This window comes from Canis lupus, chromosome 29, assembly GCF_048164855.1.
Source record: "Canis lupus baileyi chromosome 29, mCanLup2.hap1, whole genome shotgun sequence".
In the NCBI taxonomy this organism is placed as follows: Eukaryota; Metazoa; Chordata; class Mammalia; order Carnivora; family Canidae; genus Canis; species Canis lupus.
The window spans coordinates 18,947,154-18,966,980 of NC_132866.1; the positions used below are offsets into that span (position 1 = coordinate 18,947,154).

Below are 19,827 nucleotides of genomic sequence, written 5' to 3' on the forward strand. Positions count from 1 at the left end.
GAACAAAACCCAAATTAAAAATGTGTTAAGAAATAACAAATTTTGGCGACTGGTATATGTTAAATAGGCTTTAATACTATTGCATAAGCAGGGTAATAATTTGGGTCATAAAATGTTACAGCTAATATTAATATGATTAATAAGTAATGTGTTCTATGTAGCTCATTCTATTCCTGGATCATCTTTCTATAGCACTTTTTAAAATATCTGAACTGGCTGGGTAGTTGAGTTTTAAAAGCAACCATACAACTTTTCCTTAATAGCTGTAGCTGTTATTACTAGTTCCAAAATGATGTGAGAAGCATGATGCTTACATGGGAATGTAGCACACTGATTTCTCACCTTGGTTTCTCCCTTCTATACATGAAAAAAGAAAAAAATAGTATGTTCCTATAATCATTCCTATTCTTTCTTCTTCAGAATATTTATCTTACTGGCAGCTAAATGTCTGTACTATATTCATTATTTAAACAACTTCAATAATCAAATTATTCACCCAGCTGTAAAGATTTACCACCTCTCACCTCTGGTAGAGCAGAAATGTTATTGTTCTCTAAATTTAGCTCTTCGAGGGCACTGCACTTTGCCAGTGATCTGGGTATTGCTGACAGTCTGTTGTATCTCAGACCAAGACGACTTAAACTGGACAGGTTTCCTGTGAATACAAAAAAAAAGGAATTTTTTCTTTTAATCTGATAAATCTGTCACTGTCCCTGGCTATTCCCTAGATATATACGAATTACTGAGCAGTACTATTTTGGCAAGATCCTTAACTCCTAGTACCAAGGAACTACATACTGCACTCTATCAATTAGGATGAAATTGAAACCACTTTTGTGTCCACTTGTCTTAGAGAAACAATGGAATACATAGCCATAAAGTCAATTTTAAAAATGAATTACTAGAAAGTATTGGCATACTTTAATAACAAATTGACCTTTATATAAGGCCTAACTGAATAACATCAAAGTATTATATAGTTTAAACTTATAATAATCATCTCGTTTGAATCTATAGAACCATCATCCAACACAGAACAATGGTTATATAACAAATGTTCATGTAATTTTGAAGAAATTTCCAAATTTCAAGTGACATTACTTAAATATAAGATGCACAATTATTTTGTGAAATTGGAAAGGTTTAGTATTTTTCATAAGCTGAAATATGAATATTCCATTTCTGAAGGTCAAACTGATAGTAAAAAATTAGCCAATTTTTAAAAATTACAAACAAGGGACAGCTGGGTGACTCAGTGGTTAAATGTCTGCCTTCAGCTCAGGGCATGATCCTGGAGTCCCAGGATTGAGTCCCACATTGGGCTCCCTGCATGGAGCCTGTTTCTCCCTCTGCCTATATATATCTCTGCCCTTCTCTCACTGTGTGTCTCTCATGAATAAAATAAAATCTTAAAAAACAAATAAAAAAATAAAATTACAAACAAAAGTGAAAGTTATAGTCTCTTATCTAAGAATACCAGTTAGAGCACAATTTAGCTATCACTGAATACATAAAAAAACAGCAGAAAAATAGGCTAGTTTTATTGGCAAGCTACATGCAGGCTACTTGGATGAATATATCTGCCGTCATAAAAAGTTTAAATCAAATTTGATTCCCCAAATGATATACTTTAGAAAACAAGTTCATTTTGATACCAGAAAGAGGGGGGAAAAGGTACAAGAATTTAATTTAGTTCAATGTAATTCCTTGTCATGGTTTGTTAATTTCTTTTCTGACTTCAAACTACAACTGCTGGTATCACATATTTAGATGGGCCAAGTTTAAATGTCAATGTAGTGTAACCAGCTTCTAGTTTTAAATTAAACAGTATTATCAGTGTTTAAATTACAAAAGTAGATGCCTGTGTCACAAACTGGAGACAAGTGTTTTGATGTCTTGATTTTCACCATCCTTCTGAAGTTTGCCCATTTCTTTCCTTTTGCTTTGACCATTTTTCAAAATTATCAAATGAATAATTTTCTTAGATATAACATTACTACAGTACGTACAGAAAACATATATTAGCTTTTAGCATAAATTAAGCCTTGAAACCCTAGGATGGCAGTCACTATGCCTCATAATTCTATCTAGTTATCATTCATCTGCATCCTTCCCTCTTGCTGAAGATATCAGTGATTAAAGTTATAAGAAATCATTAAATAGAGCTAATTTTTACTCTTTATATCCTCAAGGCAAAAATCAGCCATTGATAATGGTAATATTCTGATAATTAAATACCGTAAGTCTAGCCAACTATAATGCAGAAAAACTTAGCAAACATTTCAATTCCTGTAAGAATTGTAATTGGAACTATTCCAGAGGTATGTTATTTTCATTTACTTTTATACTCTCTTATAATAGTGTCTCGAAACTAGGCCAAGAGTTTGCTGGTCCTGTTTAAGATTCCTATAGGCAGAAAACTGAATTCAAATGCAATGACAGAAACAATCATTTGGCAAAGACAAGTTAATTTTGTCTTAAAATGCTTTCTAGGGGGCACTTGGGTGGCTCAGTCAGTTAAGTGTCTGCCTTCAGCTGGGTCATGATCCCAGGGTCCTAGGATCAAGCCTCACCTCCCCACCAGGTTCCCTGCCTCTCCCTCTCCCTTTGCCTGCCACTGCTCCCCCTGCTTATGTGTTCTGTGTCAAATAAATAAACAAAATCTTTTAAAAAATGCTTTCTAAATTAACTAAGGATGCTTCCCTGAATCTTTCTAATGATATTCTAGTAAGAGGTGTCAATTTTGGAGGGGAGGAAAAACAAGCTGAGCACTGGATGACTGTCCAAAGCCCCAGAGAATTTAGAGATTAGAAATAAGGTCAAGAATAGTTATCACTGCACTATGACATTGAATAAGATATAAATGTTTCTTAAAAGTTGGCTTCCCAGATAATAATCTGCTTTGTGATTAAATGTTAATTAACATTTGTAGTGGCAAAAAAATGGAGACAATCTATTTATTCAAGAATATATGAAGAATTATTTAAACTAGAGACACCACAGTGCCACAGATAAAACAAAGAATTTTATGTTATCTATCTGATTCTGGGCAAGTTACTTAACTGAGTCTATTTCCTCATCCATAAAGTGGAGATAACATCAAATACTTGACAGGATCACTCTCAGGGTTAAATACGATTAAGTAGCAATAACTGATACATAACAGATGTTCAAAACATGATTTTGCTCTATAGTGTGTATATATATATATATATATATATATATATATATATATTCTGCTATATCTAATACCTACAAAAAATTATGTTACAAAAAATTTTAAGATGTGAAAGAATCTATGATGTTAAGGTACGATCTCTACAATGTAAAAAACAAGTGGAAAAGAGTGGAAAGAAAACATCAAAATTAACAGTTATCTCTGTATGGTAGAATTACAGAAGATTAAAATTTTTTTCTTTGAACTTGACTTTTTCCTAATTTTCTAGTTTTGTCATTTAAAGATATTTTGATAAAGAAAAAGTGTATAATTCTAAAGTCATTTTAATTTTAAAAACTACCGTTCTTTTTCTGAATATTTTACATTAGATGTTTTATAATAATGTAGAGGTAAGACATTTGGACACTTTACACTGTGAGGTTCATCTTCTTCATAAAGTGTAGATATGAGCTAAATTGGTTGTTTGAGTATGGTTGTTTGAATTCTTAGGCACTCTGATAAAAAAGATGAAAAAATACCTAAGCAGCAGCAGTTAAGAGCCATCTAATAAGCATGGACTTTAGCATGAGATATGTGAAAAGACTTATCAAAGCCACCAACTAGTTAGTGGCAAAGCTAGAATCAAACTCAGCTGGCTCCTTATTTCAAATAATCATTCTTCAAGATCTTCACTGACTATGCTCCAGTTAGCTTGCTGCCTCTTGACAGAGAAGGCTATGTTCATTCTTTCTCCCAAACTGTTGTGCTCAAAGAAAGCATTTTTATTCCATACTAAGTCTAACACACTTGTTCATGAAGCTTTCCTGACCATTCTATCAAGATCTCGGTGATCTCCCTGTAAACTGGACTCATGGCTACATATTGTTTTCACTACAAGATGGCATAATTATGCTTGTTTTTAAGTTGTCAGTTATTACACAGATTAGTTACTTCTCTACCCAACAGACTGAAAACCCTTAGAGTGAGGCCTTATGTATTTCTATCTCCTCAAAGAATATGTTTCAGTGCTAAGCCCACAGCAGGCATTCATTCATACTTTCTTAATAAACTGCAGAAGCTAAAACATTTTACTATTTGTTCTCCTCTCCATTAGGAGCAAGATGTAAAATCTTAAAACTATATGAGACACTTTTCTTTGACCCATTCTCATTTTAAAATAGGGAGGAAGGGAAGAAATCAATTATTTTATTTTTTGCCTAGCCCATGTTTCATGGCCACTATAGCTACAACAAAGCTGGTAAAGATGGAAATTTTTCTCTAAGCTGTGAGAATGCCTGATTTTAAAGAACTTCAAAAATCTTATGGTAAAACTTTAATCTGCTGTATGAAGTTGAAGACAGAAAAGGCAGTTGTTCTTAGGGGAAAAAACTAAGCAAAACAGGGATGCCTGGGTAGCTCAGATGGTTAACCGTCTGCCTGCAGGGTTCTAGGATCCAGTCCCACATGGGACTCCTTGCTCAGCGGGGAGCCAGCTTCTTGCTCTGCCTGCGACTCCCACCCTGGTTGTGCTCTTATTCTAACAAATAAGTAAATGCAATCTTAAACAAAACAAAACCCAGAAGTAAGACCATCCCTTTCTCTCCTTCATACCACTGTTTTCCCTATAGAAGAAACCTGCTCCAATGTAATAAAATGGCAGAAGCATTTACCAGAGTCTTTGAAACCTGCCAAAAGAATAAAGCACAAAGCCCCTTATTTTTGCTCCATCAACTGACATCCCTCACTTAACGTTTAGAGCAGAGCAGGTACACAAATACAATATTTTAAACATTTTTTATTCTCATAAAAACCTAGAACTTTCTCTAATAACAAAGATTAGTATAACAAATTCTAAATGTTTGTCAACTCAAAAGCCCAACAAATAGAACCAGATTCCTGAAATGTCTCTTCTAAACGCAATATAACTCTGGAATTCCGCACTTTTAAAATCAGAATAGGTTTCTAGAATTCTAGTACAAAATTAGTGGTTATTTAAACAATAAGAGTATCTCCAACTTTCCTAAACTTTTCCTCCCTCCCCCGTTTTTGGTTTTTGTTTTCTTTTATTTTTGGTGTGGTAGAAACTGAACTTTTAAAAACATAATCTGTAAGAATATGCTATTTTGATGAAAAATTCACATTTGCAAAATTCTTATCACTTTACTGACAGCATGGCATATTCAGTCATCCACATTTTGCCAAAATCCATTACTCTCAGGAAAATAAAAGCGATGAAAAAAATTAAGGATGAAATATCAAAACTCTCTTGTGCCAGGAAAAAAGCTGGACATCAGAAGTCTGATATTTACTATGATTCAACCCCCTTAGTGGTTTCAACTCTTGCCTCTTTCAGTGAGCAGTTTTACCACAAACTAAACTACAACCTAGAAATCAAGCCACAGCTTGCTTTAATGTTGAGCCATTGTGACTACGAAATAAAATCAATGTTGCTGAGCTTCTGTGTATAAATGTAGGCTGATCACTGTCAATCACTGGCATTTAGCTTTTAAGTGCTTAACTTTGTAAATTGTTCTGTGCTCTGCCTCTGACAGCTTGTTTTCTTAGGCCGTCAGATTTTTAAATTACAGCAACATCAAATGGCTATGAATTAAAATTAGATGCTTTTAATTTCAGCAAATATAATCAACATCTATAGGTTAATTCAGTATAACTGTTCAGTAAAACTCTAACTCAAATGATCTTAATCTTACTTTAACAAAGTAGCAAAACAAAAACAAAAACAAAAACAAAAACCAGACCAGTATAAAAGGCACATAGTTCTAACGATGAAATAATGTCAGTTACTTTTTTCTCCAGGAACAGTGAGCCAAAAAAGTGAAAGCAAACTGAAAATATAAAAATTCTTAAACGTCAAAAACCCCAAAGAATGCCACCATTAAAAAGAAAACTAGTAAAGTTGTTATATGAAGCTGCACTGTAATTACCTAAAACCTAATTACTAAAACTCTACTTGTTGATATAACCATAATTACTCTAACAATTTCTTCTGAGCCCAGTGCAACAAAAGACTTCTGTAAATTGTTCTGTGCTCCAGCCTTGAAGGCAAGGTCTTGTTGCAGATTTCTCTCTTTATCTCATTTGAGAAGAAATAGAAAATAAAATACTTTTTTCCTACTTGAGACCTCTTAAGTCCCCTCACCCCTGGTTTCATAAAATGACCAGAGATCACAAAAGGCTTTAACATATCAAATTCATAGTTTGAAACAAAATGACTTCTGTAATGAAGTTTAAGATTTTCTTTAGTTCATGACTGATTTTTGAATTAGACAATATTAACATGAAAGAAAATATACATTCTGTTCAACAGAGTAGACTAATGGTTAAGTCAGAGAAACTAGAAATATGTTTTGAAGTACTCTCTCGCTTAACTGCAACCAGCTGTCCCCTCCCCACTTCCTTCTGCCTCTTCTCCACATCCTGTGAGCTGTCAGTGATCCTCGCACTGCTGCTCAGCCTGGATGTAAATTAAATGGCAGTGATTACACTGTCAAGGAGTGAGAACTACTCTAGGAGTGTTCATGTTAAATAAAGAAAGGGGTAAAAACATCTTGGTCTACTTATAAGAAAAAAGGCAAGGAAAAAAAGTGATTTTTTTTTGAAAACTTGATTGTCAGGTGACACTTTAAAGATATCATTTCAAATATGAATTTAGGGCAAGTTTCTTTAGCCCAGGTAAAGGACACCAGGGCAGCTACTGCAGGACTTACACTGACTGGGCAGGATAGGTGAGGATTTTTTTTTTAAGTTATATTTTCCAAAAGTAGCATAGGAAAAACAGGAAAAGTATCAGGAGAACTAAGTTCCAATTAAGTTTAGCACTAAATGTTTTGGGTGAATTCCTCTTCTCCAATAAATGAAAGGGAGAATCCCAAAGGTCAATGATTTTAAGACTGCTGAGATTTGTAATAAATCAAGACCAAAATGTTTGAATTTCTCACCAAATCTCAACCTTCTGCTATACAGTCAAAATACTGGGGATGAGAGGGATGGAAAAGGCAATAGAATTTTTAATAAACATGATATATAATAAATGACAGTATTATAAAAAATTCAATAAACATTTCTTACTTTACATTATTTGGATTAACAGCTAGAAATACTCCATTTGTTGACAACTATCAAGGCATAAAAATAAATAAAATGTTTACAATTATCTTATTGTTAATGTTTCAGTTCTCACTGATTTCCAATACATACTTGTAATGTGGTCATGTAGAATGTTCTAGAATAGAAGGCATCTGTGTTACTCTGAGATAATATCTTAACCACAACAGATTAATAATGAAGCCAAATGTTTTCATTATTAATAAACATTCTTAAAATACAGTTAATTCTGACAAAAGAGAAAGATATATATAAAATTAAGAAAGCCAGGAGGAAGGAGGATACATGGAGAAGTTACCCTTTGTCAGAGGAAGTAAATCCAAAAGACCTTGATCCTAGTCCGAGTAAATGGAAGATTTTTATCATCCACCACCACCTATACTTTGTCAGGGTATTCCTCTTTGTACTCTAATTTCATCCTCCTTTCATTGTTATCTGACATAACAGAGATACAGATATATGCACAAAATATTAAACAAAAGACTGTTGGACTATTTGAGAGAAAGAACAGCATGGATGACTTATACATATACATCCATTTGATCAGCTGAAAGAATAGAGGAAATTATGTGGGCATTTAGGAGAAAGAGTCATAAGCAGAGAGACTAAGAAGTATAAAGACTCTGACACTAGAACTTTGCCTGATATGCTTAAGAAGCAACAAGGTGTTTAGCATCTATAATATCCTAAGAAACATACAATGACTAAGCTTCAGTGAGAGGGATAAGAATATTTAACTTTGTAACATCTCAAGCATCTTTAATTTTGGTTCCCCTGTCTGATTTGTAGTAAATAATCTTTATTTTTCTTTCTAAAACTGAGCAAGACTTTAATTTTATAAAAATTAAAAGTGCTTTTTAAAAGTGCTTTTTCTTAATGCAACATTCCACCGAAAATCGATCATGCATTATTTCTTTTCTCCTTTACTGTTGCAATTAGTTGGTTATTCAAAATAAGCAAACTTACAGACATATCTTGCAATGTAAAAACAAAAACAGAAACTAAATAGGTCTATGTAATTCAAGAAAACTATAAAAAGTATATAAATTACATATAACTATCAAAATTAAGCCTATATGTTGAATTGGCTCAGAGGAACTCAGGGAAATGGACTCTGAAAGATCAACACTGAGAAATATAATAGAGTTCTTGAATTTCAGAAATAAGGAAAGTACTCTGGGTGGCCAGGCAAAAAGATTAAGTCCCTTACAATGAGAAAAAAATGGACTGGCCTTATACTTTTGTATGTTCAATGCCAGAAGAGAGTAGATCTCTTAAGTTCTATTAAGATGCTCAAGGAAACAAAGCTCAAGGTCCCCAATGTTTTTTATATCCATCAAAACTGTTCAAGTATAAAGGTTACAGGCATTCTAGAACTAGGGAACTATTACTTACGAACCATTTCTGAGAAAACTACTACAAGATTGACTTGAGCCAACCACGAGATGACTGGGGCAACTTACGACGACAGGACTGTTGATGAACAGTAAGATGAAAAACCACCTCAGATCAGCCTAACAAGATATACCATGAATGTTATATGTCCCGACAGCACATCCAACAAATGTTAGGAGGAAAAAAAAAAAAAGATAATAAAATAAATTCACTGACTGTCTCATCTATGTCACTCTATTCAACAAAAACAGAATACACATTCAGTTGCACATGGAATAATTATCAAGATACACCATATACTGAGCCATAAAATAAGCCTCAATAAATTTAAATGACTCAAGTCACAAAGAGTATGTTTTCAACCACAAAGGAATTTAGTTAGAAATTATGAACAAACCCTTGCAAAACTGTCAGATACTGGGAACAACACACCACACTTCTAAATAAATCACTGAAGAAACAAAAAAGTAAATTAGAAAGTATTTTAAACCAAAGAAAAAGGAAAACAATATATCAGGATTTGTGGAATGCTACTAAAGCAATACTTAAAGGGAAATTTATAGTACTACATGCATAGATGGGGAAGAAATCTTCAATGTCAGAACATACAGGCAAATCGAACTCCAATTAAAAAAAATTTTTAAAAAAAAAGAATCAAGTGGCATTTTCCTCTGCCAAAAATTGTTACTCATTCTCATTTTACAACATCTTAATCTCCCTATTATACCCAAATGCCCATCTCTGTTACAGAAATAGGGTTTTAATCTTCCATTTGGAAGATATCATTAAACTACATTTTTAAAGGTAATCAAATCCTAACAGCCAGAAAGAAAGATGGACACAACTTCCTCATCAACAAATAAGGGACCAAGACATTTTAGCCTATCTCTAAGGTGACCTTAGGTACCTACTCTTCTGAAAGCCACATGAAACTCCAGAGTTGAACTTGCAACTGAATTATTTGGGGATTATTTATTTTTCCAACATGGAGCTCCTATAAGCGACTCAAGGTAATCAGAACTCACACAACAACCAAAGAAAGTAAGTAGAGGGGATACAGGGCAAGATGGCGGAAGAGTAGGGTCTCCAAATCACCAGTCCCAACCAAATTACCTAGAAAAGCTTCAAATTATCCTGAAAATCTATGAATTCGGCCTGAGAATTAAAGAGAGAACACCTGGAATGCTACAGTGAGAAGAGTCTGCGCTTCTATCAAGAATGACTAGAAGGAAAACCTCACCTCAAAAGAATGAATCAGAAACAGTCCTCTGTCCCACAGAGTTACAAAATCTGGATTACAATTCAATGTCAGAAAGCCAATTCAGAAGCACTATTATACAGCTACTGGTGGCTCTAGAAAAAAGCATAAAGGACTCAAGAGACTTCATGACTGCAGAATTTAGAGCTAATCAGGCAGAAATTAAAAATCAATTGAATGAGATGCAATCCAAACTAGAAGTCCTAACGACGAGGGTTAACGAGGTGGAAGAACGAGTGAGTGACATAGAAGACAAGTTGATGGAAAAGAGGGAAACTGAGGAAAAAAGAGACAAACAAAAGATCATGAAGATAGATTAAGGGAAATAAACGACAGCCTGAGGAAGAAAAACCTACGTTTAATTGGTGTTCCCAAGGGCGCCGAAAGGGACAGAGGGCCTGAATATGTATTTGAACAAATTCTAGCTGAAAATTTTCCTAATCTGGGAAGGGAAACAGGCATTCAGATCCAGGAAATAGAGAGATCCCCCCCTAAAATCAATAAAAACCGTTCAACACCTCGACATTTAATAGTGAAGCTTGCAAATTCCAAAGATAAAGAGAAGATCCTTAAAGCAGCAAGAGACAAGAAATCCCTGACTTTTATGGGGAGGAGTATTAGGGTAACAGCAGACCTCTCCACAGAGACCTGGCAGGCCAGAAAGGGCTGGCAGGATATATTCAGGGTCCTCAATGAGAAGAACATGCAACCAAGAATACTTTATCCAGCAAGGCTCTCATTCAAAATGGAAGGAGAGATAAAGAGCTTCCAAGACAGGCAGGAACTGAAAGAATATGTGACCTCCAAACCAGCTCTGCAAGAAATTTTAAGGGGGACTCTTAAAATTCCCCTTTAAGAAGTTCAGTGGAACAATCCACAAAAACAAGGACTGAATAGATATCATGATGACACTAAACTCATATCTCTCAATAGTAATTCTGAATGTGAACAGGCTTAATGACCCCATCAAAAGGCGCAGGGTTTCAGACTGGATAAAAAAGCAGGACCCATCTATTTGCTGTCTACAAGAGACTCATTTTAGACAGAAGGACACCTACAGCCTGAAAATAAAAGGTTGGAGAACCATTTACCATTCGAATGGTCCTCAAAAGAAAGCAGGGGTAGCCATCCTTATATCAGATAAACTAAAATTTACCCTGAAGACTGTAGTGAGAGATGAAGAGGGACACTATCTCCTACTTAAAGGATCTATCCAACAAGAGGACTTAACAATCCTCAATATATATGCCCCGAATGTGGGAGCTGCCAAATATATAAATCAATTAATAACCAAAGTGAAGAAATACTTAGATAATAATACACTTATACTTGGTGACTTCAATCTAGCTCTTTTTATACTCGATAGGTCTTCTAAGCACAACATCTCCAAAGAAACGAGAGCTTTAAATGATACACTGGACCAGATGGATTTCACAGATATCTACAGAACTTTACATCCAAACTCAACTGAATACACAGTCTTCTCAAGCGCACATGGAACTTTCTCCAGAATAGACCACATACTGGGTCACAAATCGGGTCTGAACCGATACCAAAAGATTGGGATCGTCCCCTGCATATTCTCAGACCATAATGCCTTGAAATTAGAACTAAATCACAACAAGAAGTTTGGAAGGACCTCAAACACGTGGAGGTTAAGGACCATCCTGCTATTATATGAAAGGGTCAACCAGGAAATTAAGGAAGAATTAAAAAGATTCATGGAAACTAATGAGAATGAAGATACAACCGTTCAAAATCTTTGGGATGCAGCAAAAGCAGTCCTAAGGGGGAAATACATCGCAATACAAGCATCCATTCAAAAACTGGAAAGAACTCAAATACAAACGCTAATCTTACACATAAAGGAGCTAGAGAAAAAACAGCAGATAGATCCTACACCCAGGAGAAGACGAGAGTTAATAAAGATTCGAGCAGAACTCAACGAAATCGAGACCAGAAGAACTGTGGAACAGATCAACAGAACCAGGAGTTGGTTCTTTGAAAGAATTAATAAGATAGATAAACCATTAGCCAGCCTTATTAAAAAGAAGAGAGAGAAGACTCAAATTAATAAAATCATGAATGAGAAAGGAGAGATCACTACCAACACCAAGGAAATACAAATGATTTTAAAAACATATTATGAACAGCTATACGCCAATAAATTAGGCAATCTAGAAGAAATGGACACATTCCTGGAAAGCCACAAACTACCAAAACTGGAACAGGAAGAAATAGAAAACCTGAACAGGCCAATAACCAGGGAGGAAATTGAAGCAGTCATCAAAAACCTCCCAAGACACAAGAGTCCAGGGCCAGATGGCTTCCCAGGGGAATTCTATCAAACGTTTAAAGAAGAAATCATACCTATTCTACTAAAGCCGTTTGGAAAGATAGAAAGAGATGGAGTACTTCCAAATTCATTCTATGAGGCCAGCATCACCTTAATCCCAAAACCAGACAAAGACCCCACCAAAAAGGAGAATTACAGACCAATATCCCTGATGAACATGGATGCAAAAATTCTCAACAAGATACTAGCCAATAGGATCCAACACACATTATTCACCATGACCAAGTAGGATTTATCCCCGGGACACAAGGCTGGTTCAACACTCGTAAAACAATCAGTGTGATTCATCATATCAGCAAGAGGAAAAACCAAGAACCATATGATCCTCTCATTAGATGCAGAGAAAGCATTTGACAAAATACAGCATCCATTTCTGATCAAAACTCTTCAGAGTGTAGGGATAGAGGGAACATTCCTCAACATCTTAAAAGCCATCTACGAAAAGCCCACAGCAAATATCATTCTCAATGGGGAAGCACTGGGAGCCCTTCCCCTAAGATCAGGAACAAGACAGGGATGTCCACTCTCACCACTACTATTCAACATAGTACTGGAAGTCCTAGCCTCAGCAATCAGACAACAAAAAGACATTAAAGGCATTCAAATTGGCAAAGAAGAAGTCAAACTCTCCCTCTTCGCCGATGACATGATACTCTACATAGAAAACCCAAAAGTCTCCACCCCAAGATTGCTAGAACTCATACAGCAATTCGGTAGCGTGGCAGGATACAAAATCAATGCCCAGAAATCAGTGGTATTTCTATACACTAACAATGAGACTGAAGAAAGAGAAATTAAGGAGTCAATCCCATTTACAATTGCACCCAAAAGCATAAGATACCTAGGAATAAACCTCACCAAAGAGGTAAAGGATCTATACCCTAAAAACTATAGAACACTTCTGAAAGAAATGGAGGAAGACACAAAGAGATGGAAAAATATTCCATGCTCATGGATTGGCAGAATTAATATTGTGAAAATGTCAATGTTACCCAGGGCAATTTACACGTTTAATGCAATCCCTATCAAAATACCATGGACTTTCTTCAGAGAGTTAGAACAAATTATTTTAAGATTTGTGTGGAATCAGAAAAGACCCCGAATAGCCAGGGGAATTTTAAAAAAGAAAACCATAGCTGGGGACATCACAATGCCAGATTTCAGGTTGTACTACAAAGCTGTGGTCATCAAGACAGTGTGGTACTGGCACAAAAACAGACACATAGATCAATGGAACAGAATAGAGAACCCAGAAGTGGACCCTGAACTTTATGGTCAACTAATATTCGATAAAGGAGGAAAGACTATCCATTGGAAGAAAGATAGTCTCTTCAATAAATGGTGCTGGGAAAATTGGACATCCACATGCAGAAGAATGAAACTAGACCACTCTCTTTCAACATACCCAAAGATAAACTCAAAATGGATGAACGATCTAAATGTGAGAAAAGATTCCATCAAAATCCTAGAGAAGAATACAGGCAACACCCTTTTTGAACTCGGCCACAGTAACTTCTTGCAAGATACATCCACGAAGGCAAAAGAAACAAAAGCAAAAATGAACTATTGGGACTTCATCAAGATAAGAAGCTTTTGCACAGCAAAGGATACAGTCAACAAAACTCAAAGACAACCTACAGAATGGGAGAAGATATTTGCAAATGACATATCAGATAAAGGGCTAGTTTCCAAGATCTATAAAGAACTTATTAAACTCAACACCAAAGAAACAAACAATCCAATCATGAAATGGGCAAAAGACATGAACAGAAATCTCACAGAGGAAGACATAGACATGGCCAACATGCATATGAGAAAATGCTCTGCATCACTTGCCATCAGGGAAATACAAATCAAAACTACAATGAGATACCACCTCACACCAGTGAGAATGGGGAAAATTAACAAGGCAGGAAACAACAAATGTTGGAGAGGATGCGGAGAAAAGGGAACCCTCTTACACTGTTGGTGGGAATGTGAACTGGTGCAGCCACTCTGGAAAACTGTGTGGAGGTTCCTCAAACAGTTAAAAATATACCTGCCCTACGACCCAGCAATTGCACTGTTGGGGATTTACCCCAAAGATACAAATGCAATGAAACGCCGGGACACCTGCACCCCGATGTTTCTAGCAGCAATGGCCACGATAGCCAAGCTGTGGAAGGAGCCTCGGTGTCCATCGAAAGATGAGTGGATAAAGAAGATGTGGGTTTATGTATACAATGGAATATTACTCGGCTATTAGAAATGACAAATACTCACCATTTGCTTCAACGTGGATGGAACTGGAGGGTATTATGCTGAGTGAAGTAAGTCAATCGGAGAAGGACAAACATTATATGTTCTCATTCATTTGGGGAATATAAATAATAGTGAAAGGGAATATAAGGGAAGGGAGAAGAAATGTGTGGGAAATATCAGAAAGGGAGACAGAACGTAAAGACTGCTAACTCTGGGAAACGAACTAGGGGTGGTAGAAGGGGAGGAGGGCGGGAGGTGGGAGTGAATGGGTGACGGGCACTGGGGGTTATTCTGTATGTTGGTAAATTGAACACCAATAAAAAATAAATTAAAAAAAAAAAGAAAGTAAGTAGAAGAAAAATCTGTTCATATAGAATTCATCCAAATCAAGTTATTAAGTAAAATACATTTAAGAGATGGGGAAGTGGGACAGAGGTGAGAAATTAACCTTCAAGATTTGTTATGAAAAAAATGACCCGTCAATTAGAATCTTTTTTAATTCAAATGTATGAACACTTAAATGGTAGAAAATATGTCTATAGAGCACCAATCGGTATTTTTCCCCACTTATTTCATAAAATGAACTTTTCTCTCAAAGAAAGAATCATCCTGGCATTCAACTAATACTTGGGAAACAAAAAAAAATGTAAGAACATACAAAACAAACTAAATATGTCATTTAAATCGAGATAACTCAAACTACCCCCCAAAACAAGAAACTCGTATCAATGACCTCAAGCTTCCATCACAAGAAACTAAAAAAGAATAAAACTCAAAGTAGATGAAAAGATTAAAGGTCAAAGCAGAAATCGATGAAATAAAAGCCAGAGAAAAAATACAGAAAGTCAGTAAAACTTAGAAATAATCAATAAAATTGATACAATTCTAACTAGACAGGGAAAAAAAAGAGAAAAGATCTAAGTTACTGATACCAGGAATAAAAAAAGCGACATCACGATAGATTCTACAGTTATCAAAATAAGGGATTATTACAAACGATTTTATGCCTATTAACTATAACAAATGAAATGGACCCATTGAAAGATATAAATGATTAAGTTTACTAAAGAATAAAGTGAGAGACATCTGGATGGCATAGTCAGTTAAGCCTCCCAAAACCTCCAACTCTTGGTTTCAGCTCAGGTACTGACCTAAGGGTCCTGAGATGCATCCCTACATAGGGCTCCACACTGAGGGTGGATCTGCTTAAGACTCTCCCCCTTCTCTCTGCTCCCTCCTCTTCTCTCTCTAATAAATGAATCTTCAAAAAAAATAAAATAGTGATAATCTAAATAGTTCCGTATCTAGTAAAGAAATTGAAACTTTTTTAGAGATTTATTTATTTTACAAAGAGAAAGTGGTCGAGCGCAGGAGAAGGACCAGAGAGAGAATCCTCATGCAGACTCCCCACCAACATAGGGCTCGATCCCAGGACCCTGAAATCATCACCTGCACCAAAATCCAGTCTACTGCTCAACCGTCTGAGCCACCCACATGCCCAAAATTGAAATTGTTTTTAAAAGCATTTCTACAAAGAAAAATCCTGACTCAGGTGGCTTCACTGATGAATTATTACCACATATTAAAGGAAGAAAAAAATGCCAACTTTATACAAAGTGTTCCCACATTTTCCTACTTATTGTAGGAAAATGTTATTATATAACATATATATAACATGTATACACATTATATACATATTATTATATGTGGCCAGCATTACCCTGAAACTGAAACTAGACAAAGACAGGTTTTATAACATTACATGTCACTATATGGTGTATTCAAAGCAATTAAGTAAATCTAATTTTTAAAACTTCTACCAGAATGTACCTTTTTTCATTATGTCTTCTTTGTAAGCAGTGTCAATCATATTATCTGAGTTTTTGTCATAGTTCAGGGAAAGATTATAAAATTATATTTTATTAGTTTCTTCATTGTATTACCTCTATTCTCTTTCTAGAACTTCTAGTCCTCTCTCTCATGACTCTTATTTTGTATCTTTCTGTCTTTTCGTTCTAGATACTAAGAGACTTCTTCCACTTATCCTACACATTGCTATTTTAGTCTTTGGATATGTTCCTTATATTACACAGTATTTCCCATTAAACTAAACTTTATATGGCAAAGATATTTCTAAGGAATGTATTCTTTGCTTCTTTTTTGTATCAGTCTAACCATGTTAGATATGTAATACATATCTTTTCTATGCTCTTTTTTCTTCTAGGATCACTGCTCTTTATTCATTTTGGCCATTTTAAGATTAAAAAAAATAATAATAATTGTGTCCCAGTCCCTAATGATCCAGAAATTAGATCCTTTTATTTATATAGAAAATTTGATAAAATTATTAAGAATATACTAGAATAGTTCACCATATGTTATATACCATCTTACCTTTCAGAAATGAATCTAATGCAGCTAACTAGTTAACTAGAATTACTTAGTCTGTTGCCACTAAATATAGTAATGTAATATAAAGAACTCTGGGCCAAGAATCAAGAAGATAAAAGTTCTAATGGGTAGCTATTATATCTAAAGAAGTCTGAAATTAATTGCCCTGTAACCTAAAAACAGATTATAACTTACTAAAAAAATCCTCAACAATTACTTGTTTCAAGCAATAGTAGACTAGCTAATTCAGACAAACCCTTCCACCAAAAAAAGTTAAAAACACGTCCAAAACAAAAGTCAGAGAGCTAACAAGATAATGACTAATCACCAGGTCAGAAACCAGCTGGAAACCTAAGAAATACGCAAAATAATGGAGAAAATTTTGTCCTAAGAGTGCTTCTCTAACTAGAAAATGCAGCTAAGAAGGCAAGTATCTGCCAAGAGTCAAAATCTACAATCAGCCAATGGTGGGAAGTCCAGAAGTCAGAATCAACTGGGATACTAGAGGGCTGCATCCTAGCACTCAGGGTAAACCTGAAGTAAAAACAGCCCTTCAATTCGTCTACAGAATACCTCTGAATGACGTGTAGGACCAGAAAAATTTCAAACCTTAGAACACAGATGGATTCAAGTGGTCCCTTAGGTACCTGACAGAAACAAACAAAAATCCTTCTGGAGAAACATATCATCATAGGCCTCTTATGATATTGTAACAGAACCTCATAAATATTCATTACTGAAATTACAAAAATTAGGTACAGGTGTAATTTTCCTAAATAAACATTACAGTTTTCTTATAACACACCATTAACTACAAAGGTGTCCAAACTTTAAAAAATTTCCTTTAAAAAAAAAAAAAAAAAAAAATTTCCTTTAGTGTTTGTATAAATTTATGGACATTTAGAAAGATAAACAAAAGACTATGCAAATATATCACAATAAACACACTTCAACTTTTTGAGTCTGGCTATTTTGTACTTCAAGAGATCTCTTAGTCCCTTCAACAGTAGAGATGAACAAGCTTTAAGCTATACTGCCCATGTTTTTATTTATTTATTTATTTATTTATTTATTTATTTATTTATTTATTTATTTATTTATTTATTTATTACTGCCCATGTTTTAAAGACTAAATAGCAGTGGTTTTATTTTTCAGTGGTTTGATTTAGCATAAGAGACCATACCCTATATAATAGCAAGCAACATTCTGAAATAAGCAAAAGCAGAAAATGCACCCATTCTGCAATTTAAGAATTATAATAAAATATATACTCAATATTCCACAATCTTCTTTATGATCCAACATTTGCTAAAATCTAATTATTTTCTTCACCAAGAAATGGAAATAAAAAGCAATTTAAAAATATACTCTTTTAGAAGTTTTACTACTTTAATAATAATGAATTTTAAATTTTAACTTTTAATATAGAAATGGATCAAAAGTAGTCTTTTTAATGTCTAAGTAACTATAAATGACCATCAATGTCTTCTTTCTTCATTCATACCTATAGTATCTGGGAGGTCTAGCAGCTCATTGTGCTGCAAGTCAAGGTTGGTTATCTGTGTGCAGTTTCCAATTTCCTTTGGGAGGTGTTCAAGTTGATTGTGAGCTACATCCAGCGTAATGAGGTTACATAATTCACCTGTAAAATTGATCAACATAAATATTTAACAAGAATTATTAAAGAATATATTAAGCAAGACTGAAAGAAAGAAAAAAACTTCATTTTCTATATCATAATTGTACTTTCTTTCTGAAAAATGTAAAAGTCAAACACAAGTTCTGAAATGTGTTAGAAAATGACATCTTACAAATATTGAGTCACCTGGAATCAATGTTGTTGTATATCTGGAACAAATGTAATCTGTCAATCATACCTCAATAAAAAAAGAAAAAATAAAGAAAATGAAATCTGATAAACTTAAAATGTTGATTACAGAGGACTACCAATATACATGACCACCAGTATTATATACACAGTTCTAAGTAATCATCAACCACATTTATGTTTGTATATTCCACACTTTAAAGCTCACTAATTTTTTAACCAAATTCAACACAATAGTATCAGATTCATCTTGAGTTTAATTTGACAATCACCTTCTACTTTAAAATATATACAATCTCAAATAGGCATATGTTCTGATGTTATATAAAGTGAGATTTATAAATCAAAAACTGCTTCTAGATTTAACAGTACTCCAAAAGGATAGAAAATAAGGATATTTTTCTTGTTGAAAGAGTTGTACTGGCAATTTAGATTATTCTTAGTATTATTCCTCAATATTTTTGTTACAGAATCATCTGAACCTACAGTTCAAAAACTTTATAATTTGTAACAGCTACACTGGTTCTCTCATGACTTCCCTTTTTTTCTAAAGGCATTAGTCGGGAATCCTGAAAAAGTAAGATGAGCAAGTAAAGTGCATGAAGCTGAAAAATGGGGCTGGGACACATTATCATGCCACATTATTATAAACACAAGCAACAGAGAAAATAGGTAAACTGAATTTCATCTATATTAAAAACATGTACGTCAAAGGACACTATCAAAAGAGTGAAAAGGTAACCCACAGAATGGGAGAAATGTTTGCAAGTCATATATCTCCTAAAGGATTAATATCCAAAATAAAAGAACTCTTAAAACTCAACAACAAAACCCTCAATTTATAAATGGTTAAAGAACTTTATATTTGTCCAAAAAATACACAAACGGCCAATAAATACATGAAAATATGCTCAACATCATTAATCATTAGAAAAATCAAATCAAAATCACAATGAAATACCCCTTCACACATGGTTAGAATAATAATAATAAAACAGTAAATAATAAACATTGGCAAGAAGGTAGAGAAAGTGACCCTTGTGCTTTACCATCCAGGTTTTCAGGGTGAAGACAG

At 34.4% G+C, this 19,827-nt stretch overlaps 1 protein-coding gene across 4 annotated transcripts in view; it reads right to left on the minus strand.

Moving 5' to 3' along the window:
• SHOC2 (SHOC2 leucine rich repeat scaffold protein) overlaps positions 1-19,827 on the minus strand; it is a 96,504-nt gene that overhangs the window by 13,569 nt on the left and 63,108 nt on the right. For all 4 annotated transcript variants that reach the window (XM_072805341.1, XM_072805339.1, XM_072805340.1 and 1 more), the window contains 2 exons: positions 18,429-18,566; positions 525-655 (listed from right to left, as the gene is read on the minus strand). In XM_072805341.1, the coding sequence (XP_072661442.1) occupies positions 525-655; positions 18,429-18,566 (269 nt within the window). The remainder of the gene's footprint in view (positions 1-524; positions 656-18,428; positions 18,567-19,827) is intronic.